The sequence below is a fragment of the Pezoporus wallicus genome, unplaced genomic scaffold, assembly GCF_028554395.1.
Source record: "Pezoporus wallicus isolate ANWC-B61680 ecotype Strahan unplaced genomic scaffold, APGP_CSIRO_Pwel_v1 contig_8620, whole genome shotgun sequence".
Taxonomy (NCBI): Eukaryota; Metazoa; Chordata; class Aves; order Psittaciformes; family Psittacidae; genus Pezoporus; species Pezoporus wallicus.
In genome coordinates, this window is record NW_026635286.1 from 96,658 (window position 1) to 123,180 (window position 26,523).

Sequence of the window (26,523 nt, forward strand, 5' to 3'; positions counted from 1 at the left end):
AAGAGGGGCAGAAGAGTGAGAAGAGGGGCAGAGGAATAACAACGGATGGAATAATGTGAAGAAGGGCAGAGGAATTTGAAGAGTGGCAGAGGATCGTGAAGAGGGGCAGAGGATTGTGAAGATGAGTAAAAGATTGTGATGGGGTCTGAGAAAGAAGAAGAGTGGCAGAGGATTAAGATGGGCAAAGGAATGTGAAGGGGGCAAAGAACTGTGAAGAGGGGCAGAGGAAGGAGAAGATGGGCAGAAGAATGTGAAGAGGGACAGAGGAAAAAGAAGAGGGGCAGAATACTGAGAAGAGTGGCAGAAGAACGAGAAGAGGGGAAGATGACTGAGAAGAGGGGCAGAGGAACGAGAAGAGGGGCAGAAGAATGTGAAGAGGGACAAAGGAAAAAAAGAGGAGCAGATGACTGAGAAGAGTGGCAGAAGAATGAGAAGAGGGGCAGAGGAACGAGAAGAGGGGCAGATGACTGAGAAGATTGGCAGAGGAACAAGAGAATAGGGGCAGAAGAATGTGAAGAGGGACAGAGGAAAAAGACAAGGGGCAGAAGAATGAGAAGAGGGGCAGAGGAACGAGAAGAGGGGCAGATGACTGAGAAGATTGGCAGAGGAACAAGAAGAGTGGAAGAGGTACGAGAACAGGGGAAGACGACTGAGAAGAAGGGGAGAAGAATGAAGAGGGACAGAGGAAAAAGACAAGGGGCAGAAGAATGAGAAGAGGGGCAGAGGAACGAGAAGAGGGGCAGATGACTGAGAAGATTGGCAGAGGAACAAGAAGAGTGGAAGAGGTATGAGAACAGGGGAAGACGACTGAGAAGAAGGGGAGAAGAATGTGAAGAGGGACAGAGGAAAAAGACAAGGGGCAGACGACTGAGAGGAGGGGCAGAGGAGCGAGAAGAGGGGCAGAGGAACAAGAAGAGGGGCAGAAGAATGTGTAGAGGGACAGAGGAAAAAGAAGAGTGGCAGAGGACTGAGAACAGGGGCAGAGGAATGAGAGAAGGGATGGAATAATGTGAAGAGTGGCAGAGGAATTTGAAGAGTGGCAGAGGAATGAGAAGAGGGGTAGAGGACTGTGAAGAGGGTCAGATGAATGAGAAGAGGGCCAGAGGAATTTGAAGAGGGTCAGAGAAATGAGGGGCAGCGGAATATGAAGGGCGGAGAGAATTGAGAAGAGGGTCAGTTATGAGAAGAGGGGAAAGGGAATGAGAGGAGGGACAGAATAATGTGAAGAGGGGCAGAGGACTGGGGAGAGTTGCAGAGGAATGCGAAGAGTAGCACAGTAATGTGAAGAGTGATAAAGTATTGAGAAGGTTGGCAGAGAAATTTGAAGAGGGGCAGAGGAACGAGAAGAGTGAAGAGGAATGTGAAGAGGGGCAGAAAAAGGTGAAGAGTGGCAGAGGAATGCGAAGAATGTCAGAGGAATGCGAAGAATGGCAGAGGAATGCCAAGAGGGGCAGAGGCAAGTGAAGAGGGGCAGAGGAAGGTGAAGAGGGTCAAGGAATGTGAAAATGGGCAGAGTATTGCAAAGAGGGGCAGAGGAATTCGAGGAGGGGCAGAGGAACGTGTAGGGGGGCAGAGGAACGTGAAGAGTGATAGAGGAATGAGGAGATTGGCAAAGGAATTAGAAGAGTGGCCAAGGAATGAGAAGAGGGGCAGAGGAAAGAGAAGAGTGACAGAAGAATGTAAATCCTTATGTTTGAACTGTCAGTCGGAGCGTGACAGCTGCAGTAAGTTCTCTTTTGCAGTAACGTCACCTTGACTGTTGTCTTCTCTCAAGTTGTCTTCCTGAAGACACAGGTTATTAAATACTCCACCAGTGTCATGATGTTGCTCTATGGAGAACATTCATTCAGTCAAATGCTCAAAACCATGTCTCAGAATTGGTTGCTTATTTGTTGGTTTGTTTTTTTATTTTTGTTATGCGAACTCGTGCATGTTTCAGTTTTGGGGCATTATTGCAGTTCACATCCAGCTATTACAGACAGCAGAAATTCCCTATTCTTTGAAATCCACTTGGCTATCACTTAGCTGCTGGGATAAAAGACCTGTGTGTGTGTATATATGTTTTTAATAGCTCTAGGTTTCTTTTTGGAGCTGGTGGCATTATGGATCCTGATTGGCATGTATCAGACACAGTTATAGTCTGAGAGGCTATAATGAGACCTTGTAGGTACTAGGAAATACCTGGTATACTTACTTACTTGGAGCACCTGAAGCTATGGGGTTTGTTATGTGAACCAAAGTTTCTCTTCTAGGAGAAACGTGGTTTCTCTGAATTCTAGAATAATGGATTTGCTCACTTGGAAAACCGTGGCTGGCTTCCACTCACTTTGATAAAGGTGACCCATTAGGCATCGTCTTAGAAGGTTGTGTCAACCAGACAGCCAAATACTGCCGCACAGTGTCAGTGTTTAAGCAAGTTGGCAGTTGCATCTTACCATTAGCACAGATTTAAGTACAAGCAAGTAACTTAGTGCCCGTTTGGAAACCCAAATGTAATCTTGATGTAATTCTCGATGTAAATCACAGAATCAACGACTTTGGAAAAGTCCTTTAAGCTCATCCAATCCAACCATTGCCCAGCACTGCCAAGGCCACCACTAACCCATGGCACTGAGAGCCTCATCTACGCAGTGTGTGAACACTTCCAGGGACGGTGACTCCAGCACTGCCCTGGGCAGCCTATTCCAATGCCTGAGCACCCTCTGGGGAAGGAATTGTTCCCCATCTCCATCTAAACCTCCCCTGGTGCAGCTTGAGGCCATTTCCTCTTGTCCCATCCCTTCTTCCTTGGGAGCAGAGACCAGCCCCCTCCTGGCTCCATCCTCCCATCAGGCAGCACCGAGCACTCCTTGCAGCCCCGCTTCACCTCTGGAGGCCCCGGCCAGCCTCGCACTGCATGAGCTTCCATGGACGGCGGTCGGGCCGCAGCCCGCAGCGGCGATTGCAGCGGGCCCGGCTCTGGCCGGGGCGCGGCCCTTTCCGCGGCCCAAGTGGCGGTTGTTAGCCGCTTCCAGCCCCATGGCGCGGCACCCTCCCGCCGAGCGGCCGGTCCCTGCACGTCAACGGACGGCCCGAGGGTGCCGGGAGACTAGAGCCCCCCTCAGGAAGCCGGCGGGGACCTCGCCGCCCTGCCGCAGGCAGCCGCCGTTCGCAGAGGGGGGGAACCCGCAGCCCCTGGGCTGCAAGCGTGAGCGGGGCCTCCTGCAGCTGGGGACAAAGGGTGTGGCAGTGTGGAACCCCTCCGGTTTGGAGAAGGGGCGTTACAAGACAGCGTTCGAGGGGTTGCGAATGTTTCTGCGATGTCTCTGGTGGCCTTTCCTGGCATCTGCTGTGCTGTTACCAACCCTGAACTGCAGGAAATACACAAACGTTTTGAAATCTGTGATGGAAATGTAGGAGTCAGGGCATGAAATGCCCAGAAACTTTACAGGAGTTAAGGTCTGGGTGCCTCCAGTGCAATGTAATCTGTATCCTAAATGAGCTGACAAAGCAGGTAGTAGAATCCCAGACTGGTTTGTGTCGAAGGGACCTCAAAGCTCATCCAGCTCCACCCCCCTGCCACAGGCAGGGACACCTTACACTAGAGCAGGTTGCTCCAAGCCCCGTCCAACCTGGCCTTGAACACTGCCAGGGATGGGGCAGCCACAGCTTCTCTGGGCACCCTGTGCCAGCGCCTCAGCACCCTCACAGGAAGAACTTCTGCCTAAGAGCTCATCTCAATCTCCCCTTTGGCAGGTTAAAGCCATTCCCCTTGTCCTGTCCCTACAGGCCCTTGTCCAAAGCCCCTCTCCTGGTTTCCTGTAGCCCCTTTAGGCACTGGAACTGCTCTAAGCTCTCTCTCGCCTTAAGGAACCTTCTCTTCTCCAGGCTGAACCAGCCCAGCTCTCTCAGCTTCTCTGATACTGTCAGGGTCAGAAGCCTGTCAAGGTCAGAACACCCGTGGTACCTGTCAAGCTGAGGGTGTTTTAAGCGGGGGATTGCCATGGGTTTGTGGTATTGCGGGAGGTACTTCTGAATCAGGATGCACCTGGAATGTATTATTGATTGTATCTTCAAACAAGCAAACAGATGAAAGCTGATGGGGTGGTGGTGGAGTGATGAAATGGAACAGCTTCTCTGTCTTTTGTTTGGGTTTTTTAGTTCTGTGTGAGGTAATAGAGATGGGCTCAAGCCCTGACCTGAGCTCTCAGCAGCAGCACCGCTCTTATCTCTGAATAGAACTGGCTCACTGATACGCAGAAAAGTGCAAATTAGTAGGACTGCAGTTAAAAAGCTGCAGTGCTGAAGGTGGCTGAGAGTTGTAGTCGGAAAGATGCTCCTTGTATAGGTGATGGAGAGCAAATTCTGTTTCCCTGACTCCCAGGCAGCACCTTTGTTTTCAGCAGCCTTCCCACCAGTGCCTCTGCAAGCCTTTTCTTAGGTATAACCTAAAGCAGAGTTTTCTCTTTATCATTCCTGCACCTCAGAGGCAATTCTGCTTTCACTGAACTGGATGGAAGTTCCTGACTAAGGGTGATGTACATCTCCTTCAGTCTCCTAAGAGGGCTTATTCCTCTCATAACTTGAGTAGTGTGGACATCTTTTCTGGGGTGAATTCGATATTAACTTCACTTTTCATTGTGTTGTGAAAAACAATGACCACAATCTTCTCATTTATGTCCCATCGTGTTCCCTAATGGTCAAAACATCTGAGGCTTTCACATCTATTCCACACCTCTACTAATACCTTGCCAGTCGTCATCTGGTTGAGTGGAAGTCACTGCTGTGAATACTGTTACGGCCTTCCCCACGTCCTCACTCCAGTTCTCCTGTTTCTCGGGCATGTTTTCTAAGATAGGATATAAGGGAGAGAGATCACTGGAGTCCTGTCTCATTCCTGAAGGCATCTGAAAATTCTGTTAGGAGTCACTTCCTGTAAAATTATCTACTGAAGTCATGTTTAAGACGTTGTAGAAACTCTGTGGAGGGTCAGGAAGACATGGGCCTTTTCTCATGCTTGGGTGAATAAATGTCTCTGTAGTCTTGGTCTCATCTTTCGTACTACATTTGGGGATTAGTGGTTTTCCCAAGCAGAGTGCCCTGTTGTTAAATTAGCCAGACACAGCAGAGGGCCCTTGGCCTAGCCCTGGTGAATATGTTTCTGGATAGACTTGGACCAACATGATGAGTTTGTGTTAATTCAGGGATTTGCTGTAATATTTGTGGCACTTTTGACCCAATACACAACCTTTTAAAGCCATCTAAGTTTATTTTTTGTCCAGTGAACCAGTCTGAGACTGTGTAGAGCGCAGGATTACTGCACTGTAAGTTATTAATATAGCAGCAAAGCAGTTTTCCTTGCTGGCTTCCTCCTACCACAGAAAAGTTGTTTCATAATGTGTGTACTGCAATGCAAGTGCTAATAAATACAACATGAATATTTGCTAACTGCAAGTATTTTTTATAGCGTTGATCCCTGTAATATCAGGGCAGATGTAATGATAGGCATGTGTGTACTGCTGTGAGTCTGTTTAGTTTGTTAATGGACCGGAGAGTGATTTCTGATGATGATTCATGCATTATTTGCAAGGGGAAAAGTGGGTGTGGAAATGACAGGAGAGATTGGGAGCTGAAGTTTTTAGATAATGGCAACATCTGATGCTTGATCCAGTCTCAGTAGAAGCTCCGGGAACAAGCTAGGCACATTTCAAAGAATGGTCAGAATAAGGTGGGAGAAGGAACTACAGCTTTATTCAGATCTCCAGCTGGCTTAAGTAAGAAGGGACAAAACCCTCTTGTACAAAAGCAGCTCTGAATCTTCCTCCAGACTTTGAGGGGTTTTGCCTTTTATTTGTACTAAGGTACAGTTTAAAATATTTTTCCCTGCAAAAGTATATCGATTTATGTGTTTCTTACATATTGCAGTGTGTTAGTATTTGCTGTTCCATAAAGCAGCTCTATTGTATCAGAACCACTAGACCAATATTGTTACAGAGCTGTATGCGAGTGGTGTATAATTTGACTGATTGCTCAGACATCACAGAAGGTTAATTTTATCGAAAGAATTGGTTGACTTGGGGTTGGGAGCACATTCATCTGGGATTATCTTAGGGACTAATGGCATTGCACAGTGCGGCCTGATTGTACATGTTTAAAATAGGAAGCTGAGTTTTCACAAACTTTATTTGTACAAGTCTCTATTTCCACTGAGAAATCTAAGTTTTCATTGTAAAGCGAAAAGGTGCCCAAGCTGAAAGAGCTTCAGCTTTGAAACAGAAATCAGTACTTTCCCTGGGAAACATCCATAAAATCTTTAAATATATGCTCCTCTGCAGCAGTGAGCTAGCTCCTTGACAGGGCTCCTTTGGGCTGCTGTGGCCCAAAGGCTGCTGCTCCTGCTCCAGTCAGGTGGCCCCTCGTGCTCACATTTGGAGGAGGCTTTGTAAACACCTGGGGTGGCCCAGGGGTTGCTGCTTGTCCTCTGTACCGTTGAGCACAGCCCCTTGTCAGGGCTTCCCTTTGGGTTCGGTTCTTGCTGCTGCTCTCGCACCTCCAGGGCACCACTCCTGCCTTGGCTCTTTCTGGCTCCATTGTCCAGTGCAAGCTTGGAGCGGGAGCAAGCACTACTCTTCCTTTGGCTCCATTTCCCCAGGGGTTCTGGCTTGTGCAGAGCAGCTTGTGCTTGGAATGGCTCCATCCTTGTTGCCCATGATCAGCTGCCACTTTCCAGCAATCCTTGGGTGGAACACCAGCTCTGGGCAGGTATGAGAGCACTTTTCATGTGAATGTGAAGAGGGGCAGAGGAAGGAGAACAGGGGCAAAGGATTGTGAAGAGGGGCAAAGGATTGTGAAGAGGGGCGAAGGAATGTTAAGGGGGCAGAGGAGTAAGAGTGGCAGAGGATTGTGAATAGGAGCAGAGGATTGTGAAAAGGGGCAGACGAATGAGAAAAGGAGCAGAGGAATGCAAAGAGGGGCAAAGGATTGCAAAGAGGGGCAAAGGATTGTGAAGGCAGCAGAGGAATGTGAAGAGGGCAAAGGATTGTGAATAGGGGCAGAGGAATGTGAAGAGGGGCAGAGGAACGTGAATAGTGGGAGAGGAATGTGAAGAGTGACAGGAGAATCTGAGCTGTCAGTTGCAGCATGAGAGCTGCAGAAACTTCTCTTTTGCAGTAACCTCACCTTGTCTGTTGTCTCCTTACATAGGTTGTTCAGTACTACACCAGGATCTTCATGCTGCTCTATAGAGAACATTCAGTCAATTAAATGCATCAGAACCAAGTCTCATTGTTGGTTGGTTGTTGGTTGGTTTGTTTTTTCATTTTTGTTATGAAAACTCATGCATGTTTCAGTTTTGGGGCATTATTGCAGTTCACATCCAGTTATTACAGGCAGTAGAAATTCCCTATTCTTTGAAATCCACTTGGCTATCACATAGCTGCTGGGATAAAAAACCTCTGTGTGTGTATATATGTTTTTAATAGCTTTCTAATCATTAGCTCTTGCAGAGCTCCATGTTTCTTTTTGGAGCTGGTGGCATTATGGATCCCGATTGGCATGTAACAGACGCAGTTACAGTCTGAGAGGCTATAATGAGACTTTATAGGCACTAGGAAATACCAGGTACTTATTTTATTTGCTATTTGAGCCATGGAAAGACACATAAACTTCCACTTTTTAAAATATTTGTGCAGTGTGAGTTGTGTTCCTGATAAACTTTGCTATAGCTGATGCCACTTTGCAAGTAGTTAAACCCAAGTACTCCAGAAGCCTTTTTCATGTGTGTGAGCAAAATTGTAGATCATAGCAAATTAGTCTGATAAAAAGACACTTTGTGCAGGTTTACCTTTTAGCCAAAGCTCATTTATACCTACTTGCTGTAACAAAGAATATCATAAAACTGGCAAACTGAGGTAAGCTTGTTCCAGAAGTTATTTTTCCATACCAGTGGAAAGTGTGATTTAAAACCAAATCAAAAGCAAACAAAAATCAACATACTTAAGTTTTAATAATTAAAAAAACCATCATTTTAAGTCATTTTCTTTTAGCACACTCGGGGGGAACATGTGGGCTTCCCGAGCCTGCAGGCTTTGAACTGTGTACCTATGGTTTGGGTACATCTTAAGTCAGCCAAACTGAGTGACCCATGTGCATCACAGAGGAGTGTTTGGTTTAGCTTCCTTCTGTGTTTGGAACCCTACGTCTATCTGCTCAGCGTGCGCCTGTGCCTGAGAGCACTTTTCTTCCCATTTCTCCTCCAAGAAGCTGAAGATACATTCTTATGTTGGCAGGATCAAATCCTTCCATGATGGTTCCCCGCAGCTTGGCCTAACACTGGCAGGAATGTTGCTGCCTTCTGTGAAATACAATGCACTATAAATGAGATGCTTTAATGTGTAACAAGCCATAAAGTTTAGTTTTCCATTACTTATGGAACTAATATGAAATTCTTGTGATAACTCCATTCTTTTCCTGTAGCTTTTTATAGCTTTAAAACCTCAGTTGACTTTTGAAAATGCTGGCTAAGAAATCTGGTCTCTTTGGTAGTTTCTGTGGCCTCCTGATGAGCACATAGTAGCTGAACAACAGCAGTGTCCAGCAGCTTTCTTTGGATGAACATCCATCACGGTGTGCAGGAAGTGCTTTTCAATTCATAGGGACCCTGTTAACATCAGAGAATGACCCCTCTGGCAATCGTCATAAAATAAAACACACTCCATAACTCAGCTTTGTGCTTGCTATATTCATCCACAGGAGCCAAATGTTTGTATTTGTATGTGAAAGGGCTTACTGAAAAATCTTGGCTTCGGTTCTGGAAGACCAAGCTTTGTAATGCTTCTCTGGTTCCAGAGTCTGGTGGGTAGATGTTCTGTACAGGGTGACAGTCCAAAGCAAAACACAGAGCAGCAGCACGGTGGCTGGTGTGAGAGGAGTGCATACGGTGCATTTAGCTGTGCCAGACCTGGATCAGAAGGTAAGACAGCCTACAGAACTGAGAACTGAGCAGGGGAGAAGCTAACGGTGCACCTACATGTCTAAACTTTATCCCTTTACCGTGAGACACGTCGGCTCTTCCAGCCACATGGATGTGCTTAAACAGTCAGTCACGTCTGTTTCTTTCCAGACTTGCTCTTGCCAAATTTTGACTGTGATTTCAACTTAAATAAGTGACTGGGTATGTGAAGCAAATCTCTCCTTGCATATTTTGGTGGGAGCTTCAGCTTGTTAGTAAACTAAATGGTAGGGAAGGCTCTAGTGTTGCTGTTGCTGATGTGTAAACTAATCTTTGGTCTAAATACATTGACCAGACTGAAATAGTTTTGGTTGAAGCTTCATTGTCAAGGAAGTGCTGAAACACACCCCCCGTTGAGATCTGCCCAGGAGCAGAGACATGCCAAGGTTCTGCTCATGTTCAAAGAGATCCTGGCTGGATCTAATGAGCCATCTCACTGGTACGGTCCATTTGGGGAGAATATTCAGAAGTGTAATTTGGTTTCTGTGTGCTGAGGTCTGGTTGGTTTTGTTTTTTCTCCATCTCTTTCTCTTCTGTGCAGAATGGAAAAATACCCAAGTTTAAGTTGTTGGGAAAATCAGTTTGCTTCCACCCTCCTCTTGATTAATCTTGCACTTGGTAATATTTACACATGCAAGTGGGTGGCTGTGTTACACAGGATCTGAGGCCATGATCCTGCATGTAAACCAAAGATAATTTCTGGAACAATTTACACCTGGGAGGGATTGTAGAAAGCCCCTGGGAGGTGAATAATGTAACACAAAACCTGAGAAGAAGGAAAGAAGCAGAAGTGGTGTTGGTGGCATCTCAAACCCGTAATGGTGAACTGTAGTTCTGCAGGAATGGGGGAGTTACAGTTTCCAACCTAAAAGTGTGTGCTAAATGTAAGCAGCCTCCAGAACACTCTTAAGTGTCAAAACAGTGAGAAACATCATGCCATTGTTTCCTTTGCTCTTAGCTAAACAGAGGCGAGGAGGAGGATCCCTGTTTAATAACATTCCCATCAAGTTCTTTCTGTGAGAACCGCTTTAGAAACTTCCCTGGTAAAATGCAAGCCTGTAGCAGGTAGTCTGTTAGGATTATAGTTTCGGGCATTTTTGTATCCCTCCTCATGGAAATCGTGGTTTCAGAAATCTCAGTTCCTAAGTGCTTTGTCTTTAACTGCAGGCTTATTTTTCCTTAATACCTGACATTTTAAAAGAAGTTTGGTCATTTCTTGTGAAAACCTGACAAGACAGCACTCATTTCAAAGCACAGTCAGAGGGGAGCCACTCATCTCAGCATTTAGAGATGGAGGTAGGTGAGCCAGGGGAACAGCAAGGGCCTTGCCAGAGCTGGGAGCAAACTGTCGTTTGCTAATAAAGGGAGGTGGCGAGGCTGCCTCTGCTGTGTCAGGTCTGTTAGGAAGGTGGCTGCAGCTGCATCAGGGTAGGCAGAACTATATCCGCCTGCTGAGGTGGATAGCATGGCCTGGGTACCTGTCGGTCCGTGATTTCAAGCAGCATTTGGATATGTGACTTCAAACAGCTTTTGGAGGTTAATTACAGATTCTTTAGGAACCCCTTATGCTGGAAATGGTGGGGAGAGGGGGGAAATAGTATCCTCTTATTGAGCTTGGGCTAGCAATCATGCATTTTCTCCTTGTCCATTTCTATTTGGATTTGACTGTGTTTATGACAGGAGAGCAATCTGAGAAGGGAGACTGCACCGCCTGATGGGAAGCAGCCATCATCCATGGGCAGGATGTGGTGGGCAAAGGGAGAAATCAGGAAGTGGCCAGAACCCAGGGGAAAGCGCAGGGGGTCTGCAATGCTCTGGGAGCCGAAACAAGGAGCAGGAAACTGCATGCACCAGGGGTAGGACCAAAGCACTGGCATGCTCCTGCTGCCAGAAGCAAGGTGGAAAAAACAGCCAGTGAGGCCCTCGAAGCTGGCAGTGCCAAGCTGCAAACCAGATACACTCCTTCCCTTTGTTTCCCCTTCCTAGGAACATCAGTACTGATTTTCAGGTACTTCCTTATAGTATGAGTTACAGTTGAGAGAGCACCTGGGGTAGCATTGCAGCTACGTTTTCTCCACTCCTCTGCCTTCCTCTTTACAGAGCTCACTCTCATTCCTCCCTGTAAAGGTGTGGGCAATAAATGATTACAGCCTGTGAGGCACTGATGCTGCCTCCTGTGCTTGTACTGTGGGCATGGATGTCCTGGGTTCAGTAGTAGCAGTCATTTTTCTCCTTCTTGGTAGCTGATGCAGTGCAGTGTTTTGACTTTCGTCCTGGAAACAGAGCTGATGTTTTGGTTTGGCCAAGGACCTTGTGAGCCTCATGCTCTGCCAGGGAGGAGGGGAAGCCGGGAGGAAGCAGAGACAGGACACCTGACCCAAACTGACCAAAGAGGTATTCCACACCACAGCACGTCATGCCCAGGAGGTAACTGAGAATTACCCAGAAGGGCTAGGGACTGAGGGGTTGGAGGAGGTATGGGTCGGTGCTTGGTCAGGCTGGGGGGGGCGAGTTATCAGTTGGCTGGTGCTGAGGTGTTGTGTTCTCTTCCCTTGTTATTTTCTTTATCATTATTATTATTGGTGGTAGCAGTAGTGATTTGTGTTATACCTTAGTTACTAAACTGTTCTTATCTCAATCTGTGGGAGTTGCATTCTTTTGATTCTCCTCTCTGTCCCTCCAGGAGTAAGGGGAGGGAAGGAAGGGGGGGAGTGAGTGAATGAGTTGCCTGACTGGGTACAAACCAGGACAATGGATTAAAAAAGAGGTTGGAGGCAGGTTGGGAGGAGCTTCATCCACAGAAGCTGTGAGAGCTGCCCTGCATTCTCTTTCTGTTGAAGCTCTGGAGGAGGATCTGGGATTCAGGGTAGTGCAGAGTTATTCTTCTTCCCATGTTTCTTATGAGTGGAGAAGGCTGCAAGTTGTCCATTTTCCACCTTCTTGTGCTTGATTGATGCTATTTGTAGCACTGTTTAAATCTGCAATGCAACACAGATATTTTTCACTGACTTCCAAAGAACTCTGTAAGTGATGGATATCCACATCCATAGATAAGGTGCCTGGAGTGTGGGTGCTCATGAGTGAGCCCACACAGAGGGCAGCAGTACATAAAGACCACTGCAGCGCTGTTCTTCTAATACTGGTTCCCTCAGTTGCATCCACCAAAGTTGAGGGCATCTTGCATCCTGCTGTAAGAATGGCTGTGGCTGTCACTAGGACAATGTGCAAGTCTAAATGAGACAGTGCAGATGGTCCATTAATTGCTTCTGTTTGCTGCAGTACCAGCAGGTAGAAGAAGCTTAGAGAAATGTTCTTGCTAGAAGGTTTGTCTTAAAATTTAGAATGCCCTAGTCACTTGAGTATTCTCATGGCTCTGGAGCACAGAAGAAAATGTTGGAATGTTCCTTGTTTGCATTATATTTCATTTTGATGTTAAGATCTTGACCCATGTGGAAAAGGGGATTTAAACAACAAGTATTTAAACCTTTCATTATGCAACCAGATGGTCCCTATTGCACTCAGAAATGTTTGTCACAGTCGGTCATTATTATTATTTTGTAAGCAAAGTGAGAAGAAATCATGAGGATGGTTGTTTCTGCCAGTTGCCTTTGTTACTGGTTTCTTTGAACATCTGCACAAGTTTGGAAAAAAGCAAGTGAGAAGCGTGGATTTTGGAATTCCTTTGGGTTCATCCAGTTTTGCTATGTTTCCTGTGGCAAAATCCTATGCAAGGCTCAAAGATCAAGCCATCAGTCTGAAGCAACTTTGCCATCACAGATGCAAACAGCCTACAGTGTAAGGATCCTTTTATAAGGAAAATGAGTCATCTGTTGTGTGCGGTGCTCCTCTCCAGTTAATGAAGAAGGACAATGTTTGGTGTGCAGTGCTGTTGCCAGGCAAACAGCAGCAACAAAAATCCATTAGGAGTTATTTCAGGAAATGCTGGGTGGCGTATGCTTCTTGGTTGTTACTTGGAAGTGAAGATTGCAGTTTCCTGCCTTCCAGAAGTATTTTGAAACAGCTCTTGTTTTGAATGTGTTTTTTGATCTTCAGAGTACATCCAAGAGACACATATTGTGCTTTTTCCGTCTGTGTCATTGATTTCTTAATTGTAGTAACTAATTAGAATCTTGAGAGAGACAGTCAAATCATCCAGTATTTTTTTATCAGGAAAGGCTGCTGTGTATTCTTGTAACTTTGTGATCCTACTGATTTGTTTTATAGGGTATGTTTATCCTGCCTGTGCTGTTGATGTTTACAGCATGAGCATTTCAAATCATATGAAGTTCTGGCATTTCCTGCATGGTACTGGGATACAACACTAGAAAACTCTAGATAACTGACTCTGGAAGGGCTTGAATAACCCCTCTCCTATGAAAACAGGCTGAGAGAGCTGGGCTTGTTCAGCCTGGAGAAGAGAAGGCTCCTTAAGGGGAGACCTTACAATAGTCTTCCAGTATGTAAAGGGGCTACAAGAAACCTGGAGAGGGGCTTTGGACAAGGGCCTGCAGGGACAGGACAAGGGGAAATGGGTTTAACCTGCCAGAGGGGATCGAGATGAGCTGTTAGCTAGATGCTCTTCCCTGTGAGGGTGCTGAGGCGCTGGCACAGGGTGCCCAGAGGAGCTGTGGCTGCCCCATCCCTGGCAGTGTTCAAGGCCAGGTTGGATGGGGCTTGGAGCATCCTGCTCTAGTGGAAGGTGTTCCTGCCCATGGCAGGGGGTTGGAACTGGATGAACTCTTAAGCGCTCATTAAACCATTAATTTACTTAAGTGCACATCAGTAATGTGCACACTGGCTTGCAATTTATGTAGTGCTGGATAAAATCTCTCAGAAGCAGAATTTTCCTCATTATGAGGCATTATTTGTTTGGTCTGAGAGTTTTCTGATCTCTTTATTGGGCTCATAATACCCCAAGAATAGGTGTTCTTATGAGCAACCTTAGCTTCTCTGTGGGTCAGGAAGCCACCAGGAAAGCCTGCCTTCAGTACTGTTGTGCTTCAGATCCTTGTGTGGGATTGATCTTGCATAAGAATTTTGTTAATGACTGCAACACAGAAAAAAGGAAAGCTCTGGTAACTGCTGCTGAGACAAAACAGTACAGGGGAGATCTGAATTATCTCATAATGAGATCAGTGTGACCTAGAGGATTAGGTTAACAACAAAGGCTGAAATTAGGGAGTATGGAGTGAAAGATCATACAGATGAGGACTTAATAACAAAAACTTCTACTAGGATCTAAGAGCCTGTTAATTGTATGAGGGGGTGTCAAAGCTCACAACTGATGTGAGACCAGGCAAGAATAAAGCATCTTAACATTTGTGTGTGGTACCCGTGGGAAAATGAATCAACCCCGAAGAGGCTCAATAAGGATGGGGAGGGGTATGAACATACCTGTTTTCTAAGGCAAAACCAGATAATCATGATGTGTTTAGCCCACAAAATGATGGTGGAAAGGGGAAATTCAGTCCTCCTGTGCCCAAGTCACAGAAGGATTAAACACGAGGAAAAAAATAAATACTTCAGCTTAGAGGGATTGCTGGCACAAGAACAAATTGATATAAACTGATACAAATTAAATGTTAGGTCATGACTGATCCTGCAATCAGGTTCTGGCAAAGTCTCGAAAGCTAGGTAAGCGTAAAACCAAGCTACTTTGAAGATGGAGCTTGATAAGTTTATAAAGCATCTAATGGCTTTAGAGTCTTTGAGAGCAAAACTCTAGACTTTACAGAAAGGCTCTCGCTTTGATTTACCTGTGTAAGCTAGACAGGCACAGTTGGCTTAGTACTGTCTTTTATTCTCCTGAGTTTTAAAGGAAATGATTACCAGATGATTGTATGTTTGGGCAAGCAGGAATACTGTTTAAAATATGTGGCACTGGAAAGGAAAAGAAAGAAAAGAAAAAGAAGAAGAGTTTATTCAGAGCACAGGTCTGAGAAGGAGTGGCTGAGGGATCTGGGGAGTTTAATCTGGAGAAGATAAGACTCTGGGGCACCTTATCACTCTCTACAACTGCCTGACAGAAGGATGGAGCCAGGAGGGGGCTGCTCTCTGCTCCCAGGGAACAAGGAATGGGACAAGAGGAAATGGCCTCAAGCTGCACCAGGGGAGGTTTAGATGGAGATGAGGAACAATTCCTTCCCCAAAGGGTGCTCAGGCATTGGAACAGGCTGCCCAGGGCAGTGCTGGACATACCGTGTAGAGGAGGCCCTCAGTGACATGGGTTAGTGGTGGCCTTGGCAGTGCTGGGCAATGGTTGGACTTAATGATCTTAAAGGCCTTTTCCAACCTTTTCTATGATCCTATGATTTTATAATTCCATGTAAATTTATCTACATATCTGTGTTCACCTTATCTAATGTCCTTTTCTGAATGTTGACAAATGTACTAGCAGTGTGCAATACATAGTTGAGCTCATCTGCCTTTGTCTTTTTTTTTTTTTTTAAAAAAAGGCAGAAAAAGTCTTCTTGAAATAATGTATTTAATGGTGGGTAAAAAATACCTGGCTTTCTTTTTTCACTCTCATGGCAAAATATAGATGATGTGCTAATGTCTGTCAGTGTTGATGAGTCAATACTAAGAAGTGCTATGTTTTTCTTTGCGTTGTACTAGAAGTTTGACAAAGGATCTTTGAAAGCTAAATTGGCTGAGGGGGTGACTGGTGAAATCAATACCTTCTGTTAGGAAGAAGTGGCAAGCTGGAGGAAATGGTTGAACAGGGCAGACACTAAAATATGAAGCAGTGAACTTGCATGTGAGTGATCCATGTTAATCAAAGTACTCATCATGTCTTTGAAGATATAATTGCAGCAAGAGGCTTTTGAGAGTTCCAGGTTACGATACATAGTTCCATAGTTACGATACAACATAATACTATTGGAATGGAGAAATTGTTGTCTATGTGGTCAGTGCATGAGTGTTTTGGTCTAACATGATGATTACAGGACGGAGCCTCCTGCTTGTCGTGACTGTCTTTCTGAAGGAACAGCAGTTGCAAGCTGTCTGCATTTTGCTATACCCTTCACCAAGGTTAGAATACAAAGTAACTTCACATGTGTGTGGTTTAGTATACAAAAAAAATATAATTAGAAAATGGTGGATGGAAGCTGAAGAGAGGGAAGTGAATACCTGCAGTTTGCATGCTGACGGTCTCATCTAATGAGGAAAACAGCTGAGACTTCAGCATACAAGGGTAGAGTTTACCTGGAGAATAAGCATAATGAAGACACAGTGGTACAGGAAATCTTTGGAAGTACCAGAACTCATCTTTGGTGTGGATTGTGACTTCTGTCCTCAGATCCGGCCTTTTTTTCCAGCTTCATTAGTTCATAGAGTAGTTAGGGTTGGAAAGGACCTTAAGATCATCCAGTTCCACCCCCCTGCCATACCTGCTTTCTGCCAAAAGTTTATTACTTTTTGAGTAAACTTGAGTAAACAGAGGGTTGAGAAGGTTTTGGGCCATCTGGAGAAAAAGCCTTCTCATTTACATGTATCATGTACGTAGGTCTGCTAGTTCTGTGTCTTTCCAAAGACTCCATTAAGATGACTGTGTGTGTCTGTATATACATATATATATATATATATATATATATATATATATATATATATATATATATGCAGATTTTCCACAGTAAAAACTGCATCAAGTAAAACCTTCCGAGATTTTCACACAGACCAAACACAGACATGCTCTTTGCCTCTGAATCTTTCTGCTTTTGATTGCAGGGCCAAACAAACCTGAGATCTCACCTCTTTGGTCCCAGGCAGTTCCCAGAGAGCAGTTGGCTCGCTGGTACCAGGATTATTGCTAGGCATGCAGGTTCAGCATCCCCAGTACTCTCTGTCCTGCTCATTGCTTCACTGTTCTGCCTGCACCTTTGCTTTGTATGGCTGTGTAGCAGATGGATGGGTGTTACTCTGTATGTGACACCATCTGATGTTTGGAAAGCACTGACAACCGACAACAAACCTGTGCAAAGCCTGGAGCTGGGAAAGGCGTATTTCCGAGGGGGTTAAAAACATCTGTTTTGTTGGATGCTGCCAGTCCGGGAGCTGAGCTGCCCAAACACAGATGCTGGGTGCAGTGCTCTTGTTGCAGCATCCTGCTGGAGGGTGGCACAAAGGGGAAACCTTGTGTGTACCTGAAGCCCCTGGTGACCAGGGCGTGCCTTCTGCCACTGGAGTGGAGGATATACTTAATAGTGCAGTTAAAAGGCCCTTAGCAGGCTCTTTCCTCTTTGATCTAATAGTTCACTTGATACCCCAATTTGAATATCAGTAAATACTATGAATTTGCCCAGGCTCTGCTGCGATACAGAGAGCTACATAAGACCACAAAAGGGACCAGTCCTGTAGGTGATCTCTGCTTACCCTGTTCAAGCTGTCATCACTGAGTTAAAGACAAAGCCTGGCTGCTTGACCTTTGCAGATTGGCTGTAGCAGTGTTTTCTGGCATGGTTCTTGATTTCACTGGGTCCAGCTGTTTAGATCCCTGCCCCATGAAGAATGCTGCTGCCTCTCCACCATGCCATCACCTCATGTAGAGCCAGATTTGACTCTCAAACTATGCACTGCTCAGGACCTGCGTAACTGTACAGTCACTCCGATGTCTCTGCACACGATATCCCGGGAGAGCTTATTTGGCTGCGGTTTGTGCTGCAGGTGCCTGGGATGGACTCAAGGGAGGGTGTCTTGTAGGACCAGGGGGACCTCAAGGCTCGCGCTCTAGCTAGTTCCCCAGGCTGATAGAGAGGCACCAGTGTTTGAACGGCACCATCTACTGGCTAATGGGAGCAAAATGAGGCAGTGATTTGTTAGATACGTCTCTCTGTTCGCTAAAGCGAGTGCCAGAGCCACCTTAATCACCGGGTAAAGATTGGAGAGCAAGGGGGGAAAGCTGGAGTGACACTGGATATGGCTCTTAAATGAAGTCAAACTTAAACCTACAACCTTAAGACTTGTCAGAAGAATTGAATTTCATCAAAAATCTTTTTCGGCTTCAAAAGTCAGGGTTTTTTTTAGTTATTTTGATAGGAATCTGTGAGTCTTGGTTCTGGTCATATTTTGCATCCTTTGGAATTCTTTAGCTTGGTTGGTTTTGTCTCTGGAAAACAGCATTTTGAAAGAAAGCAAAGAATTGCACTTAGAATCAGACAATGGTTTGGGTTGGAAGGGACCTTAAAGCTCATCCATCCAGTTCCACCCCCCAGCCACTGGCAGGGCCACCTTCCACTAGACCCACACCTTGTCCAACCTGGCTTCCTCCCTATGTGCCCATCAATGCTGTTCCTCATCATTATTCTAGCTACAAAAAAGAAAGTCATGGATGGTAATTCCTCTTTCTGATAACGCTCTTTTTACAGCTGAGTTTAATATTGTGAAAACCCCAAAGAGTTGTTTATGCTCTTGACTGAATGCATGCTGCTGGGTCACAGAACTGTTGAGCTATACCAGTATGAATCTGAGGCAGAAAAAAGCAGGTTTTATATGGGGTTGGTTTTGTCCTTGGTGATATCTGTATGCAGTTCCAAATGTCAGAAGATTCCTTTGCACAGATCCTTGAATTTCATTTAATTTGCTATTAAATGATTCTCTGGGCTTCCAAAGTTACTAGTGCATTTCTCTATTTAGGTGGAATAATCTTACTTTTTTTCTTGCTGTAATCACTAATGCAAATGGGAAAAATTACATTTTATTTAGGACTTGGGAAAAAGTCCAACGTAAAATAGGATTTGTAAGGATATGACTGCAATCATATATTGCTATGTACCATTAAGGGCTAGTGCTTGAATGTTGGGCAATTACATGATTCAGTTTTTATGTGGGCAGGGCAAGGTTTGCAGGTGCCCTACTGACTCTGAAAGCCAAACTGAACCAACAGACGGACAAACATGCAAAGTAATATATTTGGTGGGATTAAACCAAGTATTATCTATATGTGTATACACCTGTACATATATATTCAACTGCTGTTACTCTTTAAATGCATGGGAGTTGGTATTATCATTAATCTTAATGTAACATTTAAATGTAATGCTTTTTATTTCTCTGTATTTTCTGCTTTCAGTTGCGAATGAAACAGGTGACAAAAATGCACGACCACTCTCCCGATTTGCCCGTAAGTAGCTTTTCTTATTTAAACTGGTTGATTTCTGTAGCTACTGTAGAAAACACATTTACTAAGTCTTCTAATCTTATATTCTGGCTGCCCTGTTATTGCAGTTCGTTGTACTTAGTTGGAAAAGTCAATTACAGAAGTTGTCTTGTTGAACAGAGGTGATGCAAATGCAAAGGATGGAAGGCTTTGTGGCCTTACTGTTTTTTCAAGAATAAGAAGCTATAACAATTAAGTGTCACAAAGTCAAATGAACTTGACTGTAGTGGCTATAAAGAGGTTTGAGTCAAGCCTTTGAAGTAGCCTATGAAAAATGGAATGAAACCTTACTGATGGCTCCTCCATCACTTTTTGCTTCACACAGTAAGGTTAGGAACTAAAGGTATGGCTTGGGATTTGAAATAAGCGACCCAGGTTTGAAGCAAATGAAGGGATGCAGCTGGTAATGTAGCACCAACTGGCCGTGACTTTTGACCATATGAATTATTAAAGATGCATGTAACTAAGTATGTAGGACTGAAGGCGAAGATAGGAAATCCTGTTCTTAATGCACGCACAGTTTCACGATGATTTGTGACCACTTAGTGGGGAAAAATCCCTTTCTCCATGATGGCAGTTGCCATCATCGTGGGCGCTGCAGATCAAAACAGCCGTTTCCATCTATGGTGCAGTATTTCACACAGTCACAGGATGGCACTCTGAGCATGCCATACCTCACATAGGTAGCTAAGGTGCGTGATGTAGAAGGAACTTCTGTGGCTATGAGATCTGTTGCATGTAGTGAATTACAGTGGGATGGAGCAGAATGGAAACAACTGAAAGATAATTGTACTGTCATTCCTTATTTAGGGTTTCTTTTCCTTCATGTTGTAGACACTAAAGCTTAAAAAGGGGCTGGTCCTGCCTGGTTCAGCCCTCAAAATTCATATGGCAAAGGAAATCACAAGAGGATAAAAATGTAATTGTAACTGCAAACACTTTCAAGTTTGTTATCACCAGCTTTTTGTCCATTGGCTCCTGAGTAGTAGGTACGCAGGAGATTCAGCCCAAGTACTGTTTATTCCTGGACATTTGGGTTACAAGGCCTTCATGCTGCAATACTGCCTGACAAGTGGGTCAAGTGTAATGTCATGACATTTGAAACTGAGCTGGCTTTCCAATTCTGATTCTGACATCCATAAGAACTTGACTTTTGGTGAATGTGTGTTGGGTGCAGCTCTGAGACCCAGCAACAACCAGGGTCTGTTCCTGCTTGATAATCTTGACTCTCGACCATGCAGCCAAGCCTTATTTGCAGAGTTAGGGGTGCCTGGCATTACATGGAAGAGAACAGACCAGCGCATGGCTATCAGCTGAATGAAAGCGCAGGAAACCCCCTTGTAAGGCCTTGTCGTAGGACCCAGTGCTGCATGGGATTAAGTGTGGAGGTGAGATCAAGGCCATTTGAGAGTAACAGAAGTGCAATGCAGAGAGGACCACTTAGGTAAGCCTGTTTGGGAAATAGTCACGGAGGCATAACATAGGGATGAAGGGAGATAATTCAAAGTGTAAACCACACCTTCACTGTTAGGAGTTAAATTTAGGGATCTAGGAGTCAGGTTAAGGGTTTAATGATCCAGCTAGTTTCTCATAGGGTGTCATTAATGATGACTATGCAGTCATGAGCAGTATAAGGTGACAACTCTGTGGCAATGGGAAGGAAAATTAGAATGAGAACTGTGTTATGGAAAGGAGAGAAATGTCTGAGGCATGTGCTGTGCTAACGTGATGCCCAAATCTGTGCTGAGAGTACTATAACCTACTCTACCACACCATGTTTCATTGATCAAACAGTAGAGTGCAGATCGAGCATTCAGAAACATCCTGACTGAACGTCAGGAAAAGCTGCAGCATTTGAGGACAAGGATCCAAGCAGTAACTGAAGTTGCAGAGGATAATTGTTATTAGCCTTGTGTCTGAGTCACAGACCAGAGACTGGGTATCTTCCTGGATTGTGCCTTTTGCATTCACTCGAATGATTAATTCAGAGGCAATTATTAACTTCATCTTCACAACATGGAACAGGATTTCCATTGCTCTGCAATGGCTGTGCTTTACTATTACACTCAATAGTAGAACCTTCAGAGATTTCAGTGGGATCCCAGCTGGGGTGTCCCTGAACACTTAACAAACCATACCCATTTTGGCTGACCTTATTTACCTGTGCAGGCAACTGGACATCACCTACTGAAAGCCACATGAGTCTTGTCCATCCTGACTGTTGTTTGCAGCTTTCTGGAGCATGTAGTTGTTTCCCCTTTAGTTCATGCACAAGGAGGGAAAGGCTGCTGGTGTTAAGTGAGGCAATGGGAATGGTAGCTGTATAGTTATCGGTGGCTTGCAGCTAAAGAATATATTCAGGCTGTATGATGAAGGTATTTGAACACCTACTCACAGATTCTTTAAGCAGAGTTCTGCTTTCTAAATTGTAGCACCTAGACCTATTTTGCTTTTGCCTCTAGCTCAGCTTTAATCATCTTTGACAGTAAAATCAGGGAGAAGCATTTTTGCAAATGTTTACACCTATTCACAAGGATTTGAAATGAAAATTAAGCGTTATTGATTCCAATGTTAGGGTAACCCAATCTCCTGTACTCCTAAATGGCAAATTCCAGTCCATTTAGGAGACTTTGAATTTAAGAGGGTACTCCTGCCTTTAGCAGCAGTTAATGTGCCTGGTATCTTGCTATGTCATCTTGCTATGAGTACCAAGGTGCCATCAGTGTTTGTGGAGGTGTAAATTCATCAGGCTTTCAGCTTTTCATGCAGCTGGAAGCTCCTGGCTTGTGTCAGCTCAGGCAGACCTGGTAAGTAAATCAATTATTTGCCTAATTCCCCTCAGCTGAGCATAGCTGAGGGCAGGCTGAACACTGATTAGGTGGGCATGGCACACACCATGGCTGCTATTGATCTTTGTAAAAGCCAAGTAGATCTGTGCCTACAGCTTAGATGGATGGATACCCAGTTGAGAGGAAAAGGTACGGGTGTAGGTGCAGAGACCATAGGAAAACAACTGTATGTGCTGAAACAAGTGTTTGATTTTCTTCCATTTTTTTTCTTAAGAAAAAAGAAAGGAAGAAAAGGTTCCATGTGAGTGATTGTATGGTTTTCTCAGTGGCAATTAGTTAACCTGCCACTATTGGTTTTCAGTGGAAGTGCAAACAGTGAGCTGCTTGTATCTAGTAAGTGTAGAGAAAGGCTAATGTGTCTTTTTCCTGCACCATGGAGTTGGCCTGTGCATGACAAGCTGGAGGGCTTCTGGAATAAAAGAAAGGGTACAGCTGAGGAAACAGGGAGGAGGTGCTGGTTTAGGAAGCTCAGCAGATTCCTTGCAGTGATTTCAGGGGAAAATCTCACCAGTTGAAATGGCTTCAGAGAGCCTCTTTTCAACACAATATGATTTTGATAGCCCTCAGCAGCTTGTTCCTGTAAGTGTTGCTATCCTGCTCTCCTGCTTTAGTGTACAGCGTACATGGCTGGTTGACAACTGAATTTTCATTCTTGATGGGTAAACTTCTGTTTCCAACTGTGCTGAGCACTCTTCAAAAGAAATGGTCCCCTCAATGTATTATAGGGAATTACAATCTTTTTGGCTCTATCACAAGTGGCTGGTATGGTCAGATAACTTAAAACTCTTACACCTTCTATATTTCCCAATATAGAATTGGAAAACAATTGCTTACCTTCTCAAGTAAAAGTAAGGAACTTGGGAAATTTGGGTGGTGGTTTAAAGAACAAAGTTCACCGTGATCTGGCAGTGTGTGGTTACAGTCCGTCTGCTTGTCTGCATCAAAAGGAGCATGACCAGCAGGTTGAAGGAGGGTATTCTGTCTCCCCCCTACTCTGCTCTGGTGAGACACCCCCCCCCCCCCCCCCCCCCCCCCCCATCCCCCGCAGTCCTGTGTCCAGCTCTGGGGCACGAGCACAAGAGGGATGTGGAGCTGATGGAGGGAGTCCAGAGGAAGCCATGGAGATGCCGTGAGAGTTAGAGCAGGCCTGCTCTGAAGGCAGGCTGAGAGAGCTGGGCTGGTTCATCCTGGAGAAGAGAAGGCTCTTTAAGGAGAGACCTTAGAGCAGCTCCAGTGCCTAAAGGAGCTGCAAGAAACCTGGAGGGGGGAAGTTTTACAAGGACATGTAGTGACAGCATGTGTAGTTGCCCAGAGAAACTTTGGCTGCCCCATCCCTGTCTGCGTTTAAGGCCAGGCTGGACGGGGCTTGGAGCAACTTGCTGTAGTGGAAGGTGTCCCTGCCTGTGGCAGGGGGTTAGAACTAGATGATGTTTGAGGTCCCTTCCAACCCAAACCAGTCTGTGAGTCTGTTGCCGTAACATCTCAAGCCCTTGAATGATAAATATGTATTGATGTTGCATGGTTTTCTGGAGAAGCCTATGAGCATGGAGATTTCCTGATTAGCTGAGAAATAGTCTGAAAATTATTTTGGAATGGAGGAGATAGGTAGCATCTTCCAGATCTTCTGTCTTTGCATTATTTAGGCAATGTGAAAACAAGGCATTTAGGACAACCAGAAAATAAGGCTGCCTTTACCTGTCTGGAGCATCAGCATCAACAGGATCAGAAGCATCAGCTTCTCACAGAGTAGTTCCTCATGACATATTCTCAGGATGTATTGCATAACACTTCTTCTATTTGTCTTCCTCTTATGTACTTGGTGTGTGCTGCAACAAAGTCAGCCTTATTAATCCATGTGTGTGGTCTACTACTTGCTTCTTAGTTGTCTCTGTTGGATAATTAAATCTGAATGCTGGGAAAATATTTGAAAATCTTATCTGTGCAGTGTCTTATAAAAATCAGTTACTGGCTACAGAAATACCCCATTTACCAGATTTATCCCTCCTCTCCTTTTGTATATTGATAAAAAGCCCATGGAGAATGCCTACTAACAGAGCTAGTATGTCTTCGTACTTTGGAATCCAGTAAGATTAATGCTTGCTGCACCTCTATTGTGGGAAGTCTGTTAGTTGAAATGATCAGTATTTCAGTACTGAGCTGCTCATCTCGGGATCTGTTGACTCACCCTTGTATATTCTATAATGTAATGCTCTAAAGTGAGAATGTGCCACAGGTGTTCAGTGTGGTAGTGTCAGTGTGATTTTCAGAACTTCCTCATTTATTCAGAAGCTATTGGAAATTGTTGAAAATATGAAACAAATACATCAGTTTTAAGAAGTAACTCACATATTCTCTTCCCCAAAGGTGGGGAGGAGATGTGACTGAAGGATGCGAATTGTACTCTGTCAGTGGAATTAGACTTAGAGGTGAGGATGGGTTCTCTGAATGATGTGCAAGAGGCACTTGCTGATCCTTGTAAATAAATGTAGAAAAGATAATCTGTAGAAAGATTTTGGCATGTGAATGTCTACTGAGAACAGTTGATGTTTCAACAGAAGTATGTTTTCAGTCCTTCAGCAATAGCTTTATAATTTAACCACTATTAACTCTAGTCTGAGAAAATCAATGATTAATAAATATTGTGTAGATTTGGTACTTTAGTTTTTGATCAGCTCTTCATTTTACAGTGCAGCCATATCAATACATGCTAAACTATAATATAAATGTAATGTGGAGAGGATTTTTTTTCTTGAGATGTGACAACTCCATGTTCTGTAATCAAATATTTTTATGGGAAGCAATACAGTCTCGGATTTGGAGTGACCTGAATGTTGGTGCTGGCTTCCACTTTCAGGTTTATTTCAGGCTTTCGGGCTTAATCCCAAACTAGTGATGCAAAAGCAAAAAGACTAGATCATCTCTCTTTTCCAGACTGCTGAGAGACTGATGATAGGCTTATGAATTTATTTTCCTTCTCACTCTGTTTTTGCAGGTTCTAAATCACAAAACTGCTTGTGGAACACCATTATCGATGGGCTGACCGGCAACCTCAAGGAAAGGCCAAAGCCGACCATCATCAACGACCCTAGACCTCCTGAAGAAATTCTAGCAGATGAACTACCACCAGTGGACAGTCCTGAAGCGCTGGTGAAAACATCTTTCAGGTCTGACTGACACGAGTTTACTTTGTCCTCTAGAGGTTATTGTTTTAAGATGGAGTCTGCAGTGTGGGTTTGGTGAGAGATATAGATACAAAAGGATTCTGCCATGCTGCATATCTTTATACTGAACAAGAGTGAAAGAAAGAGGTCTGTAAGCAATACTGGCTGGACTCATCTTTGATTAGCCTTCCTAAATGATTATGGGCTGGACAGATATGAAGTCTGTAGCTAGCCAAAACTGTCAAGAAAGACTTCATAGACAGATATGAAGTCTGTAGCTAGCCAAAACTGTCAAGAAAGACAGCTTGTTATATGAAGATATCTTTGAAGGTTGGTATTGTTTCATTTGAAAGTGTTTTAGTGATGAAGACTTGCCCTTTAGATCTGATGATTAGTTTTATTGATGCAAGGGAAAGCTGAAACTTCTGTTGGTGTAATGTCTTGAGAATGATCTAGCATTAATTTATTCTGTCAAGGAGAAGGGTCCTGGCCAGGGGCTTGCAAGCGATTGCTGGTGTTGTAAAGTGTGTGATGTATCTCTTGCTGGGTTTTTTTCTTGTTTATTAATCATGTGGATGTACAGTTGTCAAATGTTTCTTGGAGGCATGTTTTCTGAAAACAGTTTTCTCAGAATGAGGTGGAAAAAGAAGCTGTGTGCATGCAGGGCATCCTTGACCATAATGTGGAAGCTGGTGTCGTAGCAAAAGCAGAGTGGCAGAATTGATTTCTTTTCCAAGTGGTTTTGAGCTTTGTTGTTCTCTTTGAAAAACCATGCTCTGTGTTCTCTTATACTAAGTGCACATGTGTGCAAGTGTAAAATGGGGTTTGCTTTGGATAAATCTCTCTGACTACAGTATTTTTTACTTGTACCCCAGTCTGTCATTCTTATTTCAGTCTTCATATAATCATTATTTTGAAGTTACTTATTTAAGTCATTATATTGGGTAGTAATTTAAGATACTTTGTTTATACTGCTTGCCATTTAAAAACACATTGACCAGAAAGTGAGTTTATGTCAGTCTGTGTAAATAAATCTTGTAATTCCCTAGTGCATTTTCATTTTTTAATGCTTCCATTGAAATGATTCAGCAGAAGTGTTTCAGAACCTGGATCCTCCTTTTATGATGACCTGACCTGTGGTATTTGATGGCTTTTCAACACTTTGTGTCTCTGCTATTTCAAATCTACCACTTCAAGATGTCTAACTTTTCTTCAGCTTTCATTTCTCATAACATTACATTGCTATAGTCAAGATAATTTCAACCATTTTATATGACAACATAATGCCATAGTGTTCCAAATGGCATGATTTGATTATGTGAGTAGGGGTGACTGTTGGAAGAAGTGCTCTTGTATGTGGCATGAGGA

The 26,523-nt window shown here is 44.2% G+C and overlaps 1 protein-coding gene and 2 long non-coding RNA genes across 3 annotated transcripts in view; all 3 read left to right on the top strand.

Annotated features, from left to right (window-relative positions):
- The window catches only part of LOC130603544 (dual specificity calcium/calmodulin-dependent 3',5'-cyclic nucleotide phosphodiesterase 1C-like), a 52,263-nt gene extending 27,085 nt beyond the window's left edge, over nt 1–25,178 (top strand). Inside the window, exons 2-3 of the mRNA XM_057417373.1 lie at nt 19,059–19,109; nt 24,987–25,178. Of these exons, the coding sequence (XP_057273356.1) occupies nt 19,059–19,109; nt 24,987–25,168 (233 nt within the window). The 3' untranslated portion in view covers nt 25,169–25,178. The remainder of the gene's footprint in view (nt 1–19,058; nt 19,110–24,986) is intronic.
- On the top strand, nt 1,708–7,258 carry LOC130603553 (uncharacterized). The gene is made up of 2 exons (XR_008973212.1): nt 1,708–1,794; nt 7,183–7,258. It is a non-coding gene; the product is annotated as an uncharacterized LOC130603553 (long non-coding RNA).
- A 24-nt stretch (nt 25,179–25,202) lies between the features above and the next one.
- On the top strand, nt 25,203–26,203 carry LOC130603559 (uncharacterized). The gene is made up of 2 exons (XR_008973214.1): nt 25,203–25,395; nt 25,452–26,203. It is a non-coding gene; the product is annotated as an uncharacterized LOC130603559 (long non-coding RNA).
- The last annotated feature ends 320 nt before the right edge of the window (nt 26,204–26,523 follow it).